This window comes from Hyla sarda, chromosome 4, assembly GCF_029499605.1.
Source record: "Hyla sarda isolate aHylSar1 chromosome 4, aHylSar1.hap1, whole genome shotgun sequence".
In the NCBI taxonomy this organism is placed as follows: domain Eukaryota; kingdom Metazoa; phylum Chordata; class Amphibia; order Anura; family Hylidae; genus Hyla; species Hyla sarda.
In genome coordinates, this window is record NC_079192.1 from 370,382,310 (window position 1) to 370,401,206 (window position 18,897).

General features: G+C 43.8%; 2 protein-coding genes across 5 annotated transcripts in view; both read right to left on the bottom strand.

The window, feature by feature from the left end:
- The window catches only part of LOC130267270 (uncharacterized), a 28,912-nt gene extending 24,651 nt beyond the window's left edge, over positions 1 to 4,261 (bottom strand). For 2 of the 4 annotated variants that reach the window (XR_008843121.1, XM_056516733.1), the window contains exon 1: positions 3,959 to 4,018. Coding sequence is in view for 1 of the 4 variants with exons in the window: in XM_056516733.1 (XP_056372708.1) it covers positions 3,959 to 3,998 (40 nt within the window). In the remaining 3 variants the exon portion in view is untranslated. Of the gene's footprint in view, positions 1 to 3,920; positions 4,019 to 4,049 lie in introns of those variants that run through there. The other 2 variants (XM_056516735.1, XM_056516734.1) reach the window with 2 other exon arrangements.
- Positions 4,262 to 16,491: 12,230 nt separating this feature from the next.
- Positions 16,492 to 18,897, bottom strand: part of HARS1 (histidyl-tRNA synthetase 1) — a 44,656-nt gene continuing 42,250 nt past the window's right edge. The window contains exon 13 of the mRNA XM_056516736.1: positions 16,492 to 16,707. Coding sequence (XP_056372711.1) covers positions 16,648 to 16,707 — 60 coding nt within the window. The 3' untranslated portion in view covers positions 16,492 to 16,647. The remainder of the gene's footprint in view (positions 16,708 to 18,897) is intronic.

Sequence of the window (18,897 nt, forward strand, 5' to 3'; positions counted from 1 at the left end):
GGGGCGGGGGGGAGAGAGAAGCTGCGCTTGCGGGTGACAAACGATTATTACCCCGATGTGGGGTGCTGGGCTGATAAACCGGCAAGGGGGGGGGGGTTAGGGACATTGGGGGGCAGAGCTGCGCCCTTCACATGATAATGGGGGGGGGGGGGGTGTAAATACCGTGGAACCACCATGTTGTTTAACCCCTTAAGGACTTAGCTCTTTTTCACTTTAAGGAGTCGGCCGTTTTTTGCAATTCTTACCACTGTGACTTTAAACATTAATAACTCTGGAATGCTTTTACTGATCATTCTGATTCAGAGATAGTTTTTTCGTGACATATTCTACTTTAACATAGTGGTAAAATGTTATGGTAACTTGCATCCTTTCTTGGTGAAAAATCCCAAAATTTGATGAAAAAAATTTAAATTTTGCATTTTTCTAACTTTTGAAGCTCTCTGCTTGTAAGGAAAATGGATATTCAAAATAATTTTTTGGGGGTTCACATATACAATATGTCTACTTTATGTTTGCATCATAAAATTCATGAGTTTTTACTTTTGGAAGACACCAGAGGGCTTCAAAGTTCAGCAGCAATTTTCCAATTTTTCACAACATTTTCAAACTCAATATTTTTCAGGGACCAGTTCAGGTTTGAAGTGGATTTGAAGGGTCTTCATATTAGAAATACCCCACAAATGACCCCATTATAAAAACTGCACCCCCCAAAGTATTCAAAATGACATTCAGTCAGTGTTTTAACCCTTTAATAATCGAACCATGAAGCTTTATTGTTGCACGAAGTCAAAGTACAAATATATCAGTTTAGTATAACCAGTAACTGAGGCCACAACAGCCTTAACTCAAAATAATAAAGGAAAACAACAAAAAAGGAAAAAGAAAAAAGGGAAGGGAATGACAAAAATAAATCCATAGGTACTTCTACAGCATAAGGTAGATAATAATGCCATAGGGTAATATTGAACTGCTATAAGTGTTTTAACCCTTTAGGTGTTTCACAGGAATAGCAGCAAAGTGAAGGAGAAAATTCAAAACCTTCATTTTTTACACTTGCATGTGCTTGTAGACCCAATTTTTGCAAGTGGTAAAAGGAGAAAATGTTTACTTGTATTTGTAGCCCAATTTCTCTCGAGTAAGCACATACCTCATATGTCTATGTAAAGTGTTCGGCGGGCGCAGCAGAGGGCTCAGAAGGGAAGGAGCGAAAAGGGGATTTTGGAGAGATAATTTTTCTGAAATGGTTTTTGGGGGGCATGTCACCTTTAGGAAGCCCCTAGGGTGTCAAAACAGCAAAAAAAAAATAAAAAAAAAACACATGGCATACCATTTTGGAAACTAGACCCCTCGGGGAATGTAACATGGGATAAAGTGAGCCTTAATACCCCACAGGTGTTTCATGACTTTTGCAAATGTAAAAAAAAATAAAAAATGTTACCTAAAATGCTTGTTTTCCCCCAAATTTTACATTTTTAAAAAGGGTAAAAGCAGAAAATACCCCCCAAAATTTGGAACACAATTTCTCCCGAGTACGGCGATACCCCATATGTGACCCTAAACTGTTGCCTTGAAAAACGACAGGGCTCCAAAGTGAGAGTGCCATGCGCATTTGAGGCCTAAATTAGAGATTGCATAGGGGTATTCTACACCAGTGATTCCCAAACAGGGTGCCTCCAGCTGTTGTAAAACTCCCAGCATGCCTGGACAGTAAGTGGCTGTCTGGTGATACAGGGAGTACTTGTTTTGCAACAGCTGGAGGCTCCGTTTTGGAAACAGTGGCGTACCAGACGTTTTTCATTTTTATTGGGGAGGGGAGAGGGGCTGTGTAGGGGTATGTGTATATGTAGTGTATTTTACATTTTATTTTGTATTAGTGTAGTGTAGTGTTTTTAGGGTACAGTCGCACGGGCGGGGGTTCACAGTAGTTTCTCGCTGACAGTTTGAGCTGCGGTAGAAAATTTGCCGCAGCTCAAACTTGCAGCCGGATACTTACTGTAAACCTCCGCCCATGTGAGTGTACCCTGTACATTCACATTGGGGAGGGGGAGGGGGGGGGGGGGAACACCCAGCTGTTGCAAAACTACACTCCCAGCATGCGCTGACAGACTGTATATGCTGAGAGTTTTAGTTTTGCAACAGCTGTAGGCACACTGGTTATGTATCACTGAGTTTGTGACCTAACTCAGTGTTTCACAACCAGTGTGCCTTCAGCTGTTGCAAAACTACAACTCAGCAGTCACCGACAGCCAACGGGCATGCTGGGAGTTGTAGTTATGCAACACTACAACTCCCAGCATGCACTTTAGCTGTTTGTGCAAGCTGGGAGTTGTAGTTATACAACAGCTGAAGGTACACTTTTCCATAGAAAAAATGTGCCTCCAGCTGTTGCATAACTATAAGTCCCAGCATGCCCCTAAGGGAATGCTGGGAGTTGTGGTGGTCTGCCTCCTGCTGTTGCATAACTACAGATCCCAGCATGCCCTTTTTGCATGCTGGGAGCTGTTGCTAAGCAACAGCAGGAGACTGTCAATCACCTCCAACTGCTGCTCCACACCGCCGCTGCTGGTCAGTCCCTCGCCGCCGCTCCTGGGGCCCTGATCCCAACAGGACGGCGGGGATCGGGGTCCCCAGCTGCCGGGGTCAACTTCCCACACCCGCTCACGTCCTCCGGAAGAGGGGCGGAGCGGGTTGCAGGAGTGATACCCGCAGCAGGTGCCCTGATTGGTCGACCGGTAAGCCGGTCGACGAATCAGGGCAATCGTGAGGTGGCACCAGTGCCACCTCACCCCTGCTGGCTATGGCTGTTCGGGGCCATCAGAGACCCGATTGACCCGGAATCGCCACAGATCGCTGGGCTGAATTGTCCAGCGATCTGCGGCCATCACCGACATGGGGGGGGGGCATAATGACCCCTCTGGGCGATATGCCGCGATGCCTGCAGAACGATGTCAGCAGGCATCCGGCTCCGGTCCCCAACCGGCTAGCGGTGGGGACCAGAATTCCCACGGGCGTATGGATACGCCCTGTGTCCTTAAGGACTCGGAATGCAGGGCGTATCCATACGCCCTGAAGAGATTAATGTGCATACCGTACTGTAAATAAGTAAGCCCTACCCTGAAAATGAGCCCTAGTGTGTTTTTTGTGGCTAAAAGTAATATAAGACCCGGTCCTATTTTCAGAGAAACACGGTAGTAGACTACAGTCCCACCATGGCATACAATAGTATACCATGTACTGAGACTGTGGGCACGTTCATTTTAGCAGACGTTGCTACCCATTGACTTCGGATAGCAAAATCCACAGAGGAAAATCTGCAGCAAAATCTGCACATGTGAACGTCTGCTTAGGTTGGTATTCTAGTACTGGGATTTACATCGGTAGATCAATTCTAGTAACTACAACCATTTGTATGGCAGCAGATTGTAGTGATAAAGGGGGAACTTTACTAACCCTTGTATGTTGCCCATAGCAGCCAATTACATTATTTCTTTCATTTTTAAAAAGGCCTCATAAAAATTAAAACTGGAATCTGACTAGTTGCTATGGGCAACTTCTCCTCTACATAGATTTTGATAGATCCCCCCACACCCAAATGTATTCCCACTAACAAGGCTGTCACATCATTCACCAGCTCAGACAAGGATGGGACATTATGGATAATAGAGATGACTAAGGGGGAGATTTATCAAAACCTGTCCAGAGGAAAAGTTGCAACCAATCAGCTCGCTTCTTTCATTTTGCAGAGGTCTTGTTAAATAAGAAAGAAGCGATCTGATTGGTTGCTATGGGCAACTTTTCCTTTGCACAGGTTTTGATAGATCTCCCTCTAGGTCATTATCTATAGGAGGCATTAATCCAAACGCCTCAACGACTCCAATGCCTATAACGTTGACTCTGTGGATACTAGAGCCCGCACACACCCTGACGATGGCGCCGCGCATAGGAACCGAAGCCTTACTACTGACAGCAAAACAACAGTTCAGCCGCCACGTATCCATTCTGTGCACTACACCAGAAGCTCCATAGCAACGGGAAAACAGTTTACTTACTGTGAGACCGGTGACCGTCACTAGCAGAGCCGCTCCAGTCCTACCAACTGACCAACAACTTCATAAATCGCGCCGCGACAATGATTGGCCTCTTATCGTCACGTGACCCGGGCGCAGCGGAAAGGCCCAATCACAGTAGAGTCTGCGATTCAGAGAACCAATGAGAGTTATCGGGAGGGCGGAACAGGAAGCGGCGGTAGTGTTTGGAATGGAAGGCGTGACGTCACTTATGATGGGCGGATCTTTAGTTAGAAGGGGCGTGGTCATTCAGTAGCGCACATAACAAGTGCTGGAGGGGACTGACTGTACGGTGTATACAAGTGTGGACCCAGCTGTTGCAAAACTACAACTCCCAGCATGCCCGTACAGGGCATGCTGGCAGTTGTAGTTTTGCAACAGCTGGAAGTCCATATGTTCTCATTACTATATGGAATCCCATCTCTAGTATTGCGCTTGCTCTTTATACTTATATATTCGTCTCTGTTACCGCTAGAGATGAGCGAACTTACAGTAAATTCGATTCGTCACGAACTTCTCGGCTCGGCAGTTGATGTCTTTTCCTGCGTAAATTAGTTCAGCTTTCAGGTGCTCCGGTGGGCTGGAAAAGGTGGGTACATTCCTAGGAAAGAGTCTTCTAGGACTGTATCCACCTTTTCCAGCCCACCGGAAAGCTGAACTAATTTATGCAGGAAAAGTCATCAACTGCCGAGCCGAGAAGTTCGTGACAAATCGAATTTACTGTAAGCTCGCTCATCTCTAGTTACCGCTCCTAAAGAAGAGCATTTTTTATTACTTTTTTATTTATATGAGTACGAATGTCTTTTTTTTAAATTTTTTATGGAATTTATACGCGCCTTATATAATGTCTCATAGGACTAAAGCTGAGTATAGTGTCACTTGTCTTCACTGCTTACACACGGTGGTCCTTTCATTTATTAACCCCTTGAGGATGCAGCAACTTTTCACTTTTGCGTTTTCGCTCTTTCCTCCTCACATTTTAATAGCCATACATCTTTCAATTTTTCACCTGTAGGGCCATATAAGGGCTTGTTTTCTGCGCTACCAATTGTACTTTGTAATGATGTTAGTCATATGTTACCACAAAATCTACTGCAAAACAAAAAAAAAGTGCGAGCGAGGCAAAAAATAAAATAAATAAATAAATAAACCTAAATGCAATTTTGAAACTTTTTGGGGGCATTTTGTTTTTACGCAGTGCACTTTGTGGCAGATTTATCAAAACCTGTCCAGAAGAAAAGTTGCTGAGTTGCCCATAGCAACCAATCAGATTGCTTCTTTCATTTTTCAGAGGCCTTTTCAAAAATGAAAGAAGCAATCTGATTGGTTGCTATGGGCAACTCAGCAACTTTTCCTCTGGACGGGTTTTGATAAATCTCCCACTTTATGTTTTAAAAAGACACGTTATGGGGCAGAACTTACTGCGTGCTGACCAGACATGTCTCTCCTTAGCTTCGCTTGGGACATGAACTATGGGGGATTTTGAGGATATTCCACCCTCCTGGACATCCACAGACTTCTGAGTATAGGGGGAACATGGGCCCCCGACAAAATGCTGCAGCAGCTTTTCCCGAAAGCACCACGTGGCTATCCCTCTTATCTCTGTGTGCTGGTGCTATCTTCCCAGCCTGGCCAACCACGGCTTTCTACACACTACTGCTCCTGTTTACCGGCACGGGCAAAGGGGTAAGCCAAAACCCTCAAAGGAGCCCCAGCCAGTAATAGGCAGTGGCCCTCTCCTATCCCAACCAGGCTGCTTGACTCAGGAGCTCTGTCCTCCCAACTCCTCACTGCCGCTTGGTGCATTACTCTTAAACCTGCCTCCCTGCGACATTGCTCCCCAGAGACTTTAATCTTTCTGCCTCCTGCATCTTTCTTCTGCCAACCAACAGTTAACATTATCCTGCATCTCATATTGCTCTCTGAAATATTGGCGTTGCGCCTCCAGACTATCTCCAGAAGCCCAACAGGGTTTTATACAGAATCGCCAAATCGTCCAAAACATACAGTTATCTGTGGCAGCCATGGTCTTCGTGCTAGACAAATCAAGGCCCCCCCCCCCCCCCCATTCGTGCTTCTTAGTTTAGATCAGTGGTTCTCAACCTTTTTGGCGACTGTACCCCCAAAGGCTGAAAGTATGTCCTCGGGTACAGCCCCCCCCCCCCCCCCCCCGGGTGTAAATTTGCACAGAACTTACCCGCGGACAAAAGGCGTGTGCTTACCTTTATACTAATGTGATACTTAATCCCCTTGTGTCATTATTCTCCCCTCCATCTTTATCCCCTTGTGCCATTATTCCCCTCTCCATCTTTATCCCCTTGTGCCATTATTCCCCCCTACATCTTTATCCCCTTGTGCCATTATTCCCCCCTACATCTTTATCCCCTTGTGCCATTATTCCCCCCTACATCTTTATCCCCTTGTGCCATTATTCCCCTCTCCATCTTTATCCCCTTGTGCCATTATTCCCCCCCTCCCTCTTATCCCCTTTTACCATTATTCCCCCCTCCATCTCAATGCCCTTGTGCCATTATTATCCGATATGGCAAAAGGGAACCAGAGGGAGGGGGAGGGTAATTATGGCACAAGGGGATAAAGATGGAGGGGGGGTAGTGATAATGGCACACGTCTCCCCAGCAACCACGCAGCTCCGATAAAGTATCCGTGGCTGGAGCTGTGGCCACGATACTTTACTGAGAACTGCCGTGGCCATTTCCCGCAATGCGCTGACAAATACTGGCCAATGCATGGTCAGCGCATTGCGTACCCCCACACAATCGGTGGCGTACCCCTAGGGGTACGCGTACCACCGGTTGAGAACCCCTGATTTAGGTGCAGAAAAAAAGCCTTTGATGAGGTCTCTTGGCATTTTCTGTTTACAAAATGGAATTTTGGCAATCAATTTACTTCTTGCATATGCATTTCAAATCAACAGGAAAAACACCCCTCCCATAGAACTATTAGGGGCACCTGTCAGGTGTCATTTTTCTTTCTCTTCTTTTTAACTTATCCACTGACTCCTTGCTTAGATAAAATGAGGGTTCTCCTCTGTACCCCAGCATCCATATAGACACCAAAGACTCCAAAATTACTGCGTTTGCATTCTCCTCACGATTTCCAAAGCCAGACAATCGCTCCCAGCCTTTATAACTGACTTACAACAAAAGGGATCCTTATCAGACTACACTTTAAATTTATACTAAAAGGGCCCAACAAACCCCTTTGGACCACTTCCATCCCACTGGACTGGAACACCTGGACTGGAATGTAAGTAATACTTACATTTGTTTTTTTAAATGTCACTGTAGTGTTCAATATATAGTGTAGATAAAATATGACAATTATCTTTGTTTTACAACCTAAGGGCTGGTTCACATCACATTTTCCCCCATACGGGAGCGCATACGGCAGGGGGAGCTAAAACCTCGCGCTCCCGTATGTAATTCATTTCAATGAGCCGGCCGGAGTGAAACGTTCGGTCCGGTCAGCTCATTTTTGCACCGTATACGCTTTTACAACAGTTTTAGGTCCGGGGAAAAAGCGCATACACCGCAAAAATGAGCCGACCGGACCGAACTTTTCACTCTGGCCGGCTCATTGTAATGAATTACATACGGGAGCGCATACGAAAGCACGAGGTTTTAGCTCGCCCCTGCCGTATGCGCTCCCGTATGGGAGAAAACGTGATGTGAACCCAGCCTAAGTAAATAAATAAATGAGGACTGCCACACACAGCACCATCTAGATATAATAATACAGTAACACACTGCACCCTCTGAATATAATACTGTAAGAGGCTGCAACCTCTGAATATAATACTGCGAGAGACTGAACCCTCTGAATATTATACTGTAAGAGACTGCATCCTCTGAATATAATACTGCGAGAGACTGCATCCTCTGAATATAATACTGTAAGAGACTGCATCCTCTGAATATAATACTGTAAGAGACTGCATCCTCTGAATATAATACTGTAAGAGACTGCATCCTCTGAATATAATACTGCTAGAGACTGCACTCAACAAACCCCTTTGGACCACTTACATCCCACTGGACTGGAACACCTGGACTGGAATGTAAGTAATACTTACATTTGTTTTTTAAATGTCACTTTAGTGTACAATATAGTGTAGATAAAATAAGACAATTATCTATGTTTTACAACCTAAGTAAATAAGTAGTAGTAAATAATAAGTGAGGACTGCCACACACAGCACCATCTAGATAAAATAATACAGTAACACACTGCACCCTCTGAATATAATACTGCAAGAGACTGCAACCTCTGAATATAATACTGCAAGAGACCGCCCCTTGAATATAATACTGCAAGATACTGCACCCCCTGAATATAATACTGCAAGAGACTGCATCCTCTGAATATAATACTGCAAGATACTGCATCCTTTGAATATAATACTGCAAGATACTGCACCCCCTGAATATAATACTGCAAGATACTGCACCCTTTGAATATAATACGGCCATACACTGCACCCTCTGAATATAATACTGCAAGAGACTGCACCCTCTGAATATAAAACGGCCATACACTGCACCCTCTGAATATAAAACGGCCATACACTGCACCCTCTGAATATAATACTGCAAGAGACTACACCCTCTGAATATAATACTGCGAGAGACTGCACCCTCTGAATATAATACTGCAAGATATATAAGACAAATGTTAGGATCTTATAATAAAACGGCCCAACAAACCCCTTTGGACAACTTACATCCCACTGGACTGGAACACCTGGACTGGAATGTAAGTAATACTTACATTTGTTTTTTAAATGTCACTTTAATGTACAATATAGCGTAGATAAAATAAGACAATTATCTATGTTTTACAACCTAAGTAAATAAATAAGTGAGGACTGCCACACACAGCACCATCTAGATAAAATAATACAGTAACACACTGCACCCTCTGAATATAATACTGCAAGAGACTGCAACCTCTTAATATAATACTGCAAGATACTGCACCCCCTGAGTATAATACTGCAAGATACTGCAACCTCTGAATATAATACGGCCACATACTGCACCCTCTGAATATAACACTGCGAGAGACTGCACCCTCTGAATATAATACTGCAAGATATATAAGACAAATGTGAGGTTCTTACACTAAAAGGGCCCAACAAACCCCTTTGGACCACTTACATCCCACTGGACTGGAATGTAAGTAATACTTATATTTTTTTTTTAAATGTCACTTTAGTGTACAATATTGTGTAGATAAAATAAGACAATTATTTATGTTTTACAACCTAAGTAGATAAATAAGTGAGGACTTCCATACACAGCACCATCTAGATAAAATAATACAGTAACACACTGCACCCTCTGAATATAATACTGCAAGAGACTGCACCCTCTGAATATAATACAGCCATACAATGCACCCTCTGAATATAATACTGCAAGAGACTGCACCCTCTGAATATAATACTGCAAGAGACTGCACCCTGTGAATAAAATACTGCAAGATTCTGCACGCTCTGAATATAATACGGCAACACACTGCACCCTCTGAATATAATACGGCAACACACTGCACCCTCTGAATATAATACGGCCACACACTTTACCCTCTGAATATAGTACTACTATACACTGAGCACTTTAAATATAATACTACCACCCACTGCTAACTCTGCATATAAAACAAACAGACACACTGGCACTTTGTCTTCATGTCGTAGGGGTTCGGTAAGCTCCTCTGAGCTACCGCAGATTTTTACTTTCTCTTTAGACGCCGTGATTGGCAATGGTCATTCTAAAGGGATCGCCGATGCCTGCCGTAAGCAGTGAGTGTCTGGGTACTGATGGTAGCCGACACTTACACCTCTGAAGTGAGCACAGCTCCTGCGCTCGCTTTAAAGCCACTTAAGGTGTCGGGGTGTACAGGTACGCTATGCATCCTTAAGTACCATGGAACAAGGGCGTACCTGTACTCTTGTGTCCTTAAGAGGTTAACACACACATTAACCCCTTCCATATTTAAAGTTTAAATCACCCCCCTTTTCCCATATTCAATATAAAAAATATGTAAAAACAATAAAAATAAACATATTTAGTATTGCCATGTACGTAATTGTCCGATCTATTAAAATATAACATTATTTATGCCGTACCATGAATGGCGTAAACATTTAAAAGTACCAAACCCCAGGATTTATTTTTTATCACTCTATATTTTTGTTATTTTCTTTGAAAAATGGGAAAAGGGGGGAAGATTCAAACTTTAATTCGGGAAGTGGCTTATTTACATTTATTAACTTTTTAAAATATATTTTATTTACTATTTTTAGCCCCAATAGAAGACGTAATCTTTTGATTGCAAACACTGAACAATGCTGCTCCATAGCACAGTACTGATCAGTGTTATTGGTGCGCTCTGCTTCTTCAGTTCCTGTGGCGCAGCTTCCCCAAATAAAATTACAACTCCCAGCAGGTTGCACTATATAGTAGTATAGGTTATGGTGCAACATGCTGGGAGATTTACTTTTGGGCTTGCTGCAGAGATATAGTCTGTGTCAAGGAATGCTGAGATGTAGTTACTGACTACAATGCCCAGCATGCACTGATACAGCCTATGGCTCTGCAGCCGACCCAAAACTACAACTCCAAGCATGTTGCACCATAACCTATACTACTATATAGTGCAACATGCTGGGAGTTGTAGTTTTGAGTCAGCTGCAGAGCCATAGACTGTGTCAAAGAATGCTGGGAGTTGTATTTATTAACTAAAACACCCAGTATTCCCTGATACAACCTATGGCTATGCTGGTGACCCAAAACTACAACTCATGCTGCACCAGTAATTTAAACATTTACAGCAGGTCTGGCTGCCACTTCCCCTTATAAAGAATCAGGGCCTTCCTTCCTGGTAACAGACACGCATGTCTGTTACCAGCATACCCTGCGCTCTTAAAGAGTCCCAGATAGACACCAGCTGAGGGTTGCTGTTGTAGCAGCCTGCTGGTGGTGGCCAGTGCTGCCCTTGTACCTGAAAAAATACGGCTGGCAGCAGCAGGCCTTCCTAGCAACGCCACTGCTGAGGGCCCCTACCAAAACAAGGACGGGGCTGCGGAGGCCTCCACTATGCCACTAAATACAGGTATAAAAACTGTATAAACACCACACTGTAATTTACAAACTATACAATGAGTCCAATGATGCTGCGTAGTCGCTGCTCATCATAGTTGCCAACATTTGAAAGTATTTAATAAGGACACTTCAGCTTAGCCTGATTTGTAGAGGTGTAACTAACCTTAGAGGTGTAACCATCTGCTAAGGTTTGCCAAAATATATATTTTTTTCCTGAATATTCCATGTTTAGCATAGTGCGAGGACAGCATAGAGCAGGCATGCACAACTCTGCAGAAGCGGGGATGCCAAAATATAAATCGGCTGCACTTCTACGGGCCTCCCTCACTTTGTGTGCACTGTGTAGATTAACTTCTTGACTACACTCACTTTGCACTGCGTGTATGGCTGAACTTACTTTGATACACACATCATACCTCTATACATACACACACAGCTAATGCAAGGATTTTTGCCACCCTAGGCAAAAGCTAATTTTGCAGCCCCCTTGACTCTGCCCATTGGCTCCACTCTTTGACACGCCCCACCTTACTACTTGGGTGACATAACACGCTGTAACGAACCTCCTCCTCATGTAATCAGCTTTTTACTGGGGTGACACACTGTAACAAACCTCTTCCTCATGTAATCTCCTTACTACTGGGGTGAAACACTGTAACAAACCTCCTCCTAAGTAATCTCCTTACTACTGGGGTGACACACTGTAACAAACCTCCTCCTAAGTAATCTCCTTACTACTGGGGTGACACTAACAAACCTCTTCCTAGTGTAATCTCCTTACTACTGGGGTGACACACTGTAACAAACCTCCTCCTCAAGTAATCTCCTTACTACTGGGGTAACACTGTAACAAACCTCTTCCTCATGTAATCTCCTTACTACTGGGGTGACACACTGTAACAAACCTCCTCCTAAGTAATCTCCTTACTACTGGGGTGACACTAACAAACCTCTTCCTAGTGTAATCTCCTTACTACTGGGGTGACACACTGTAACAAACCTCCTCCTCAAGTAATCTCCTTACTACTGGGGTAACACTGTAACAAACCTCTTCCTCATGTAATCTCCTTACTACTGGGATGGCACACTGTAACAAACCTCCTCCTAAGTAATCTCCTTACTACTGGGGTAACACTGTAACAAACCTCTTCCTCATGTAATCTCCTTACTACTGGGGTGACACACTGTAACAAACATCCTCCTCATGTAATCACCTTACTACTGGGTGCCACACTAACAAACTGGGCCCCTCCTCAAGTAATCTCCTTACTACTGAGGTGACACTGTAACAAACCTCCTCCTCATGTAATCTCTTTACTACTGGGGTTACACACTGTAACAAACCTCCTCCTCATGTAATTACCTTACTACTGGGGGACACACTGTAACAAACCTCCTCCTCATTTAATTACCTTACTACTGGGGGAAACACTAACAAACCTCCTCCTCATTTAATTACCTTACTACTGGGTTGACACACTGTAACAAACCGGGCCCCTCCTCTAATAATCTCGTTACTACTGGGGTGACACTAACAAACCTCCTCCACATGTAATCTCCTTAACACTGGGGTGACACACTGTAACAAATCCCCTCCTCATGTAATCACCTTATTACGGAGGTGACACACTGTAACAAACCGGGCCCCTCCTCAAGTAATCTCCTTACTACTGGGGTGAAACACTAACAAACATCCTCCTCATGTAACTACCTTACTACTGGAGTGACACACTGTAACAAACCGGGCCCCTCCTCAAGTAATCTCATTAACTAATGGGTTGACACTGTAACAAACCTCCTCCTCATGTAATCTCCTATCTACTGGGGTGACACACTCTAACAAACCCCCTCCTTATGTAATCTCTTTACTACTGGGGTGACACACTGTAACAAACCTCATCATGTGAAATACAGTGTGATAAGGTAAACTCCCCAGTAGAGGTCACCTGTCTAACCCAGGAAGAAGTACAGTGCAGCCCACAAAAAATCAAAATAGACAAATCACCAGGTCCAGATGGCATTCACCCCTGAGTTCTAAAGGAATTAAGTAATGAAATAGACAGACCTCTATTTTTAATATTCAGGGACTCTATAGTAACAGGGACTGTTCCCCAGGACTGGCGCATGGCAAATGTGGGGCCAATATTTAAAAAGTGGACAAAAGGTGACCCCGTGAATTACAGACCTGATATTTTAACCTCTGTTGTATGTAAATTGTTTGGCAAGTAACTGGCTCAGAGACAGGAAACAGAGGGTGGTTATTAATGGTACTTTTCTGATTGGGTGACTGTTACTAGTGGGGTACCACAGGGGGTCAGTCTTGGGTCCTGTCCAATTTAATATATTCATTAATGACCTTGTAGAGGGGTTGAATAATAAAGTAGCAATCTTTGCAGATGATACTAAACTCTGTAAAGCGGTAAACACTATAGAGGACAGTGCACTGTTACAAATGGATCTGGATAGGTTGGAGGTTTGGGCTGGGAAGTGGCAGATGAGGTTTAACACTGATAAATGTAAGATAATGCACATGGGGAGGAAAAATCCGGGCTGGGATTATGTATTAAATGGGAGAACACTTGGGACGACTGACGTGGAAAAGGACTTAGGGGTCTTAACAGTAAATTTAGCTGTAGTGACCAGTGTCGGGCAGCTGCTGCCCAGGCTAATAAAATCATGGGGTGCATCAATAGATCATAGATGCCCACGACAAGGAAATAATTCTACCACTATACAAATCACTAGTCAGACCACACATAGAATACTGTGTACAGTACTGGGCACCAGTGTACAAGAAAGATATAGTGGAGCTGGAGAGGGTTCAAAGACGGGCAACCAGGGTAATACGGGGAATGGGAGGACTACAGTACCCAGAAAGATTATCTGAATTAGGGTTATTTAGTTTAGAAAAAAGAAGGCTTAGGGGAGACCTAATAACTATGTATAAATATATCAGGGGACCGTACAGAGATCTCTCCCAAGATCTATTTATACCCAGGACTGTATCTATGACAAGGGGGCATCCTCTACATCTAGAGGAAAGAAGGTTTCTACACCAGCACAGACAGGGGGTTCTTTTCGGTAAGAGCAGTGAGACTATGGAACTCTCTGCCAGAGGTGGTGGTCATGGTGAACTCTGTAAAAGAGTTCAAAATGGGCTGGATGCATATTTGGAGAAAAACAACATCGCTGGTTATGTATACTAGATTTATAGGGACAGAACGTTGCTCCAGGGATTTATTCTGACTGCCATATTTGGAGTCGGGAAGGAATTTTTACTTCTAGTATGAGGGTTTTTTGCCTTCCTCAGGATCAACTCAACTCAGTAGGGACTCATTAGGGATATAGGTTGAACTTAATGGACTTTTTTTCAACCTTATGAACTATGTTACTATGTGCTCTTATTTAGCCATTTTGGAGGCAAGTTTTTGACTAAATAGGTACTTGGCCAATTACATTTCCTTGGTCACACTTTGGGGACTTTTTGGCTGGGTGTGACAAAGACACTAAAAAGCTTTGGTCTCGGCTACAGCTCAAAAAAAAAAATACACTGAAGAAATGGATAGATCCTATCATATTTGTTTATTATTATAAAAAAGGGGGATTATTTAAATTTATTAGAAGTTATTAGATAGCCAGATTAGACTGCAATACCAATCATCTGTCTGAAGCCACAACTCTTACTGACAGCAGCAGCGATACCATCCACCACCCGCTCGGGAGCTCATTATGGGGAACCGTCTGCAGCAGTACCCGGCGGCTTGCAGCTCCCAAGAAGAGCTACGGATTGGTGAGTGAGACACAGTCCCCCAGGATCTTATCTGCATAGCAGAAACTCTGATTTTCATTTATAGGAAGTGCACAGCGCCCAGGAGCGACCATCTGCATAGCAGACATTGCTATTTTTTTTTTTTCTATAGGGAGCACATAGTGCTCAGGAGATATGTCAGACACTGACATTTATCTACAGGGAGCGCACAGCGTTCAGGAGGAACAACCTGCATAGCAGAATCAGTGCCTTTCATTTACCGGGGGCGCATTGCGCTCAGTAGAGATCATCTGCATAGCAAAAACTGTGACTTACTCTAGCGCTGTGTGCTCCCTGAAAACATTAAGACTGATTTATCAGGGAGCGCATACCACTCCATATCTGCAGTGTGAATACTCATTATTATTGCATACAATTTTGCCATTGATTGCATAATTATCATCATATGGGGATATTTGCATGCCTTTTACCAGTTTTATTGTGTTTTTACTGTAATTTAAGAGCAGGAAGGTGGTCGCTAGGGCCCAGCAAACCTCCCCACTGTATTCTACCTAAATAAATATTTTTATTTTACCTTAATTTGGTCTGATCACGCTTTCCTTTGATTTTCCCGTCACTCACCACTCCCCCCCCCCCCATTTTCTCTTATTTCTACCCCTTTCCCTCTCAGTTTTCTCTTTTTTCCTACACCTTCATCTCACAGTAGTACTCCTGAGGACTGCCCTCCCTCAATTTTTACTTGTTTTCAACGTAATGCCAAGCTGTTTGTGTACCTGAAATGAATACCAGGGGAGCCCAGCTACTGAACATTATGCCACCCCACATCATAGTCCTGGGAGTAGGACTGGTGTAACGTTCCCTTGTGAAGGCGTCCTTGTAGTGTTGCCCATTTGGTCCATCATTGCATCCGAGATAAAAGCAGAAGAGGATCGACCTCTAATCCAGCCCCTAAACGGGACATCTTGAGAACTGCTTGTACTTTGGAAATATGTTTAATTTCACGTAATGCATCTGCTTACAACTATTTATATATGTGGTTAAACCCCTTTGCTTCCTATAGTGGTCCCGGCAGCAGTATAGCATTTTAAAATTCGAGGCAGCCAGAGACTTGCCCCAAGACTATTGTGATCTAGAATTTTATTTGCTGGAAGTCCCTCTTGTAGCCATGGGCACTGAAAAGAGAAGGCAGAGAACATGGCAGGTACAGGGCAATGCATGAACTATGTTCTCGGCTTCATGTTTCAGTGCCCGCACCTACAAGACTAGTCAAACCAGGATTTCTGTATGTTTTAATATGAAGCTGTGCGATAGAGCAGCTTAGTATCAAAGTATACAGAAATCTTAGTATTGAACAGTTTGCATCCACAAAGTTTTGGATTAGAATCGCCACATCTGCTGGAAACCGGAATAATTCAGGCCTGGCAGCAGCGGAGATGGGCCGTGCTCAACAGCATTTGATAATCTTTGTAAAGCTATTTTTATTTTTTTATAAACCTAAACATACAGAAGCTGTCACGCATTCATTTTGTTCACTTATGTACTTGTTTATTATCTGATTTTTGAACAGAGAAACTGAAGAAATGTAAAATATTTGCACATATATGGTTTATAAATAGTTGCTGAAAACAGACGTTAAGAGATAGGTGGACCCGAATATGTATTAAACTAGGTTTATGGTATTGTCTTAAAACAGACTGGTTCTCCTTTGAATCTCTTCCACCAAATTTTGCCTTGAAACATCAACCTAAAAAAGAAAAAAGTACAAAAAAATTTAACAAACTATAGGGGGAGTGGCACCAATTATTACCATAATTCCAAGTTTATGAAAACTACAATGTGAAATTTTTTATGTATAATTATTTTACTGGAAATTTTCCCAGCTTTGGTAAAAAGCAGATAAATGCAAGTGATCAGTGCTATATTATACCAATTTTATCAGAATAAAGTGGTTTCCACTCTCTGTCATGGTCAGATATGATTCATAAAAGTGAAAAGTAAAAATATAGATGATTTTAGCGTGGCAACATATAAGTGTCTCCTTACTGAACAAAAATGTAATGATCCTGAATGTTGTAGTTTATATTTAATTAACTTGTCTATTTCTTATGTAGCAACAAACCATTATTACTAGTTTATAGGAAGATTGTATATCATTACTGATCCTGAGAATAAAGGGGCTGTAGCTGTGTGTACCCTGTGCAGTGCATCTCCCAACCACCTGACTGTACATGAAACTGCAGCATGGCTCTAATCTAGTGACTGGGGCCAGTACTTCCCTGCACAGTCAGATGGCCAGGTGAGCTACTGTGTTGGGAAAACTTAGAAGGAGCTAAACCAGCACTACAGCCCCCTCATCCTTAACCCCTTTAAGGACCACGGGTTTTTCAGTTTTTGTACTTGCGTTTTTTCCTCATCACCTTCTAAAAATCCTAACGCTTTCAATTTTGCATCTACAGTGGTCCCTCAACATACGATGGTAATTCGTTCCAAACGACCCATTGTTTGTCGAATCCATCGTATGTTGAGGGATCCGTGCAATGTAAAGTATAGGAAGCTGTACTCACCTGTCCCCGTCGCTCCGGACCAGGTCCTCACCGCTCCCGATGCTGTCCCGCTGCTCCGGTGTCTTCTTCGCGATCCTCCGGTGTCTTGCGCATCTTCTGCAGGGTCCGGGCCTCGCTTTCTGGTGACGTTATTACGCTGCTGCGGCGGCGCGGCGTGCGTAGTGACATAATAACGACGCCGGAAAGCAAGGCCCGGACCCTGGAGAAGATGCGCAAGACACCGGAGGATCGCGAAGTGGACCCGGAGCAGCGGGAATAGGTAAGCGAACCTGCCAGGGATGCTTAAACTGCTATCCGACAGCAGCTTAAGCATTTTGCGCTGTCGGATAGCAGTTAATGCGATGGCCCCGACATATAAAAGCATCGTATGTCGATGCTGACATCGACATGCGATGGCCTGAGAAGCCATCGTATGTCGATTTTATCATATGTCGGGGCCATCGTAGGTCGGGGGTTACTGTACAGACTTACATGAGGGCTAATTTTTTGCGCCACCAATTGTACTTTGTAATTACATCAGTCATTTTACCACAAAATTTACAGAGAACCCAGAAAAAAAACATTTGTGGGGTAGAATTGGAAGAAAAAACGAAACGCAATTTTGTAAATTTTGGGGGATTCCGATTCAGTAAAAATGGTGCATTGTTCAGTAAAAATTACACCATATCTTTATTCTGTAGGTCCATACGGTTACAATGATACCCAATTTATATAGGTTTTTCTTTATTTTAATACTTTAAAAAAATGATAACTACATGCACCAAAATTAGTACCGTATATACTCGAGTATAAGCCTAGGGTGGGAAATACATCATCCCCCATGTAATCATCCAGACTCTCATCATCCCCCCCCCCCCCTTCATCATCACCACCTGTCAATCCCTCCTCAGTGGTCTTCAACCTGCGGACCTCCAGATGTTGCAAAACTACAACTCCCAGCATGCCCGGACAGCCATCAGCTGTCCAGGCACGCTGGGAGTTGTAGTTATGAAACCTAGGGAGGTCCGCAGGTTGAAGACCACTGCGGCCTTAGTCATCAGCCAGCCAGCCCCCCCCCCCCTTTTGTTTTGTACTCACCTCCTCTCGGCGCAAAGTTAGGGTGAGCTGGTCTGGGCCATCTATACTGCGGGGACTGTCCGGTGAGGAGGATTAGTCGTTGCGGGCTGTCCATTTTCACCGGGGAGGCCTCTTCTCCGCGCTTCGACCCCAGACTAGTGACGTTGCCTTGACGACGACGCACAGGGACGTTGCGCATGAACGTCCCTGTGCGTCGTCACTACTCCGCGGAGAAGAGGCCCCCCAGGTGAAAATGGACAACCCGCAACAACTAACCATCCCCATCGGACGGTCCCCGCAGCATAGCTGGCCTG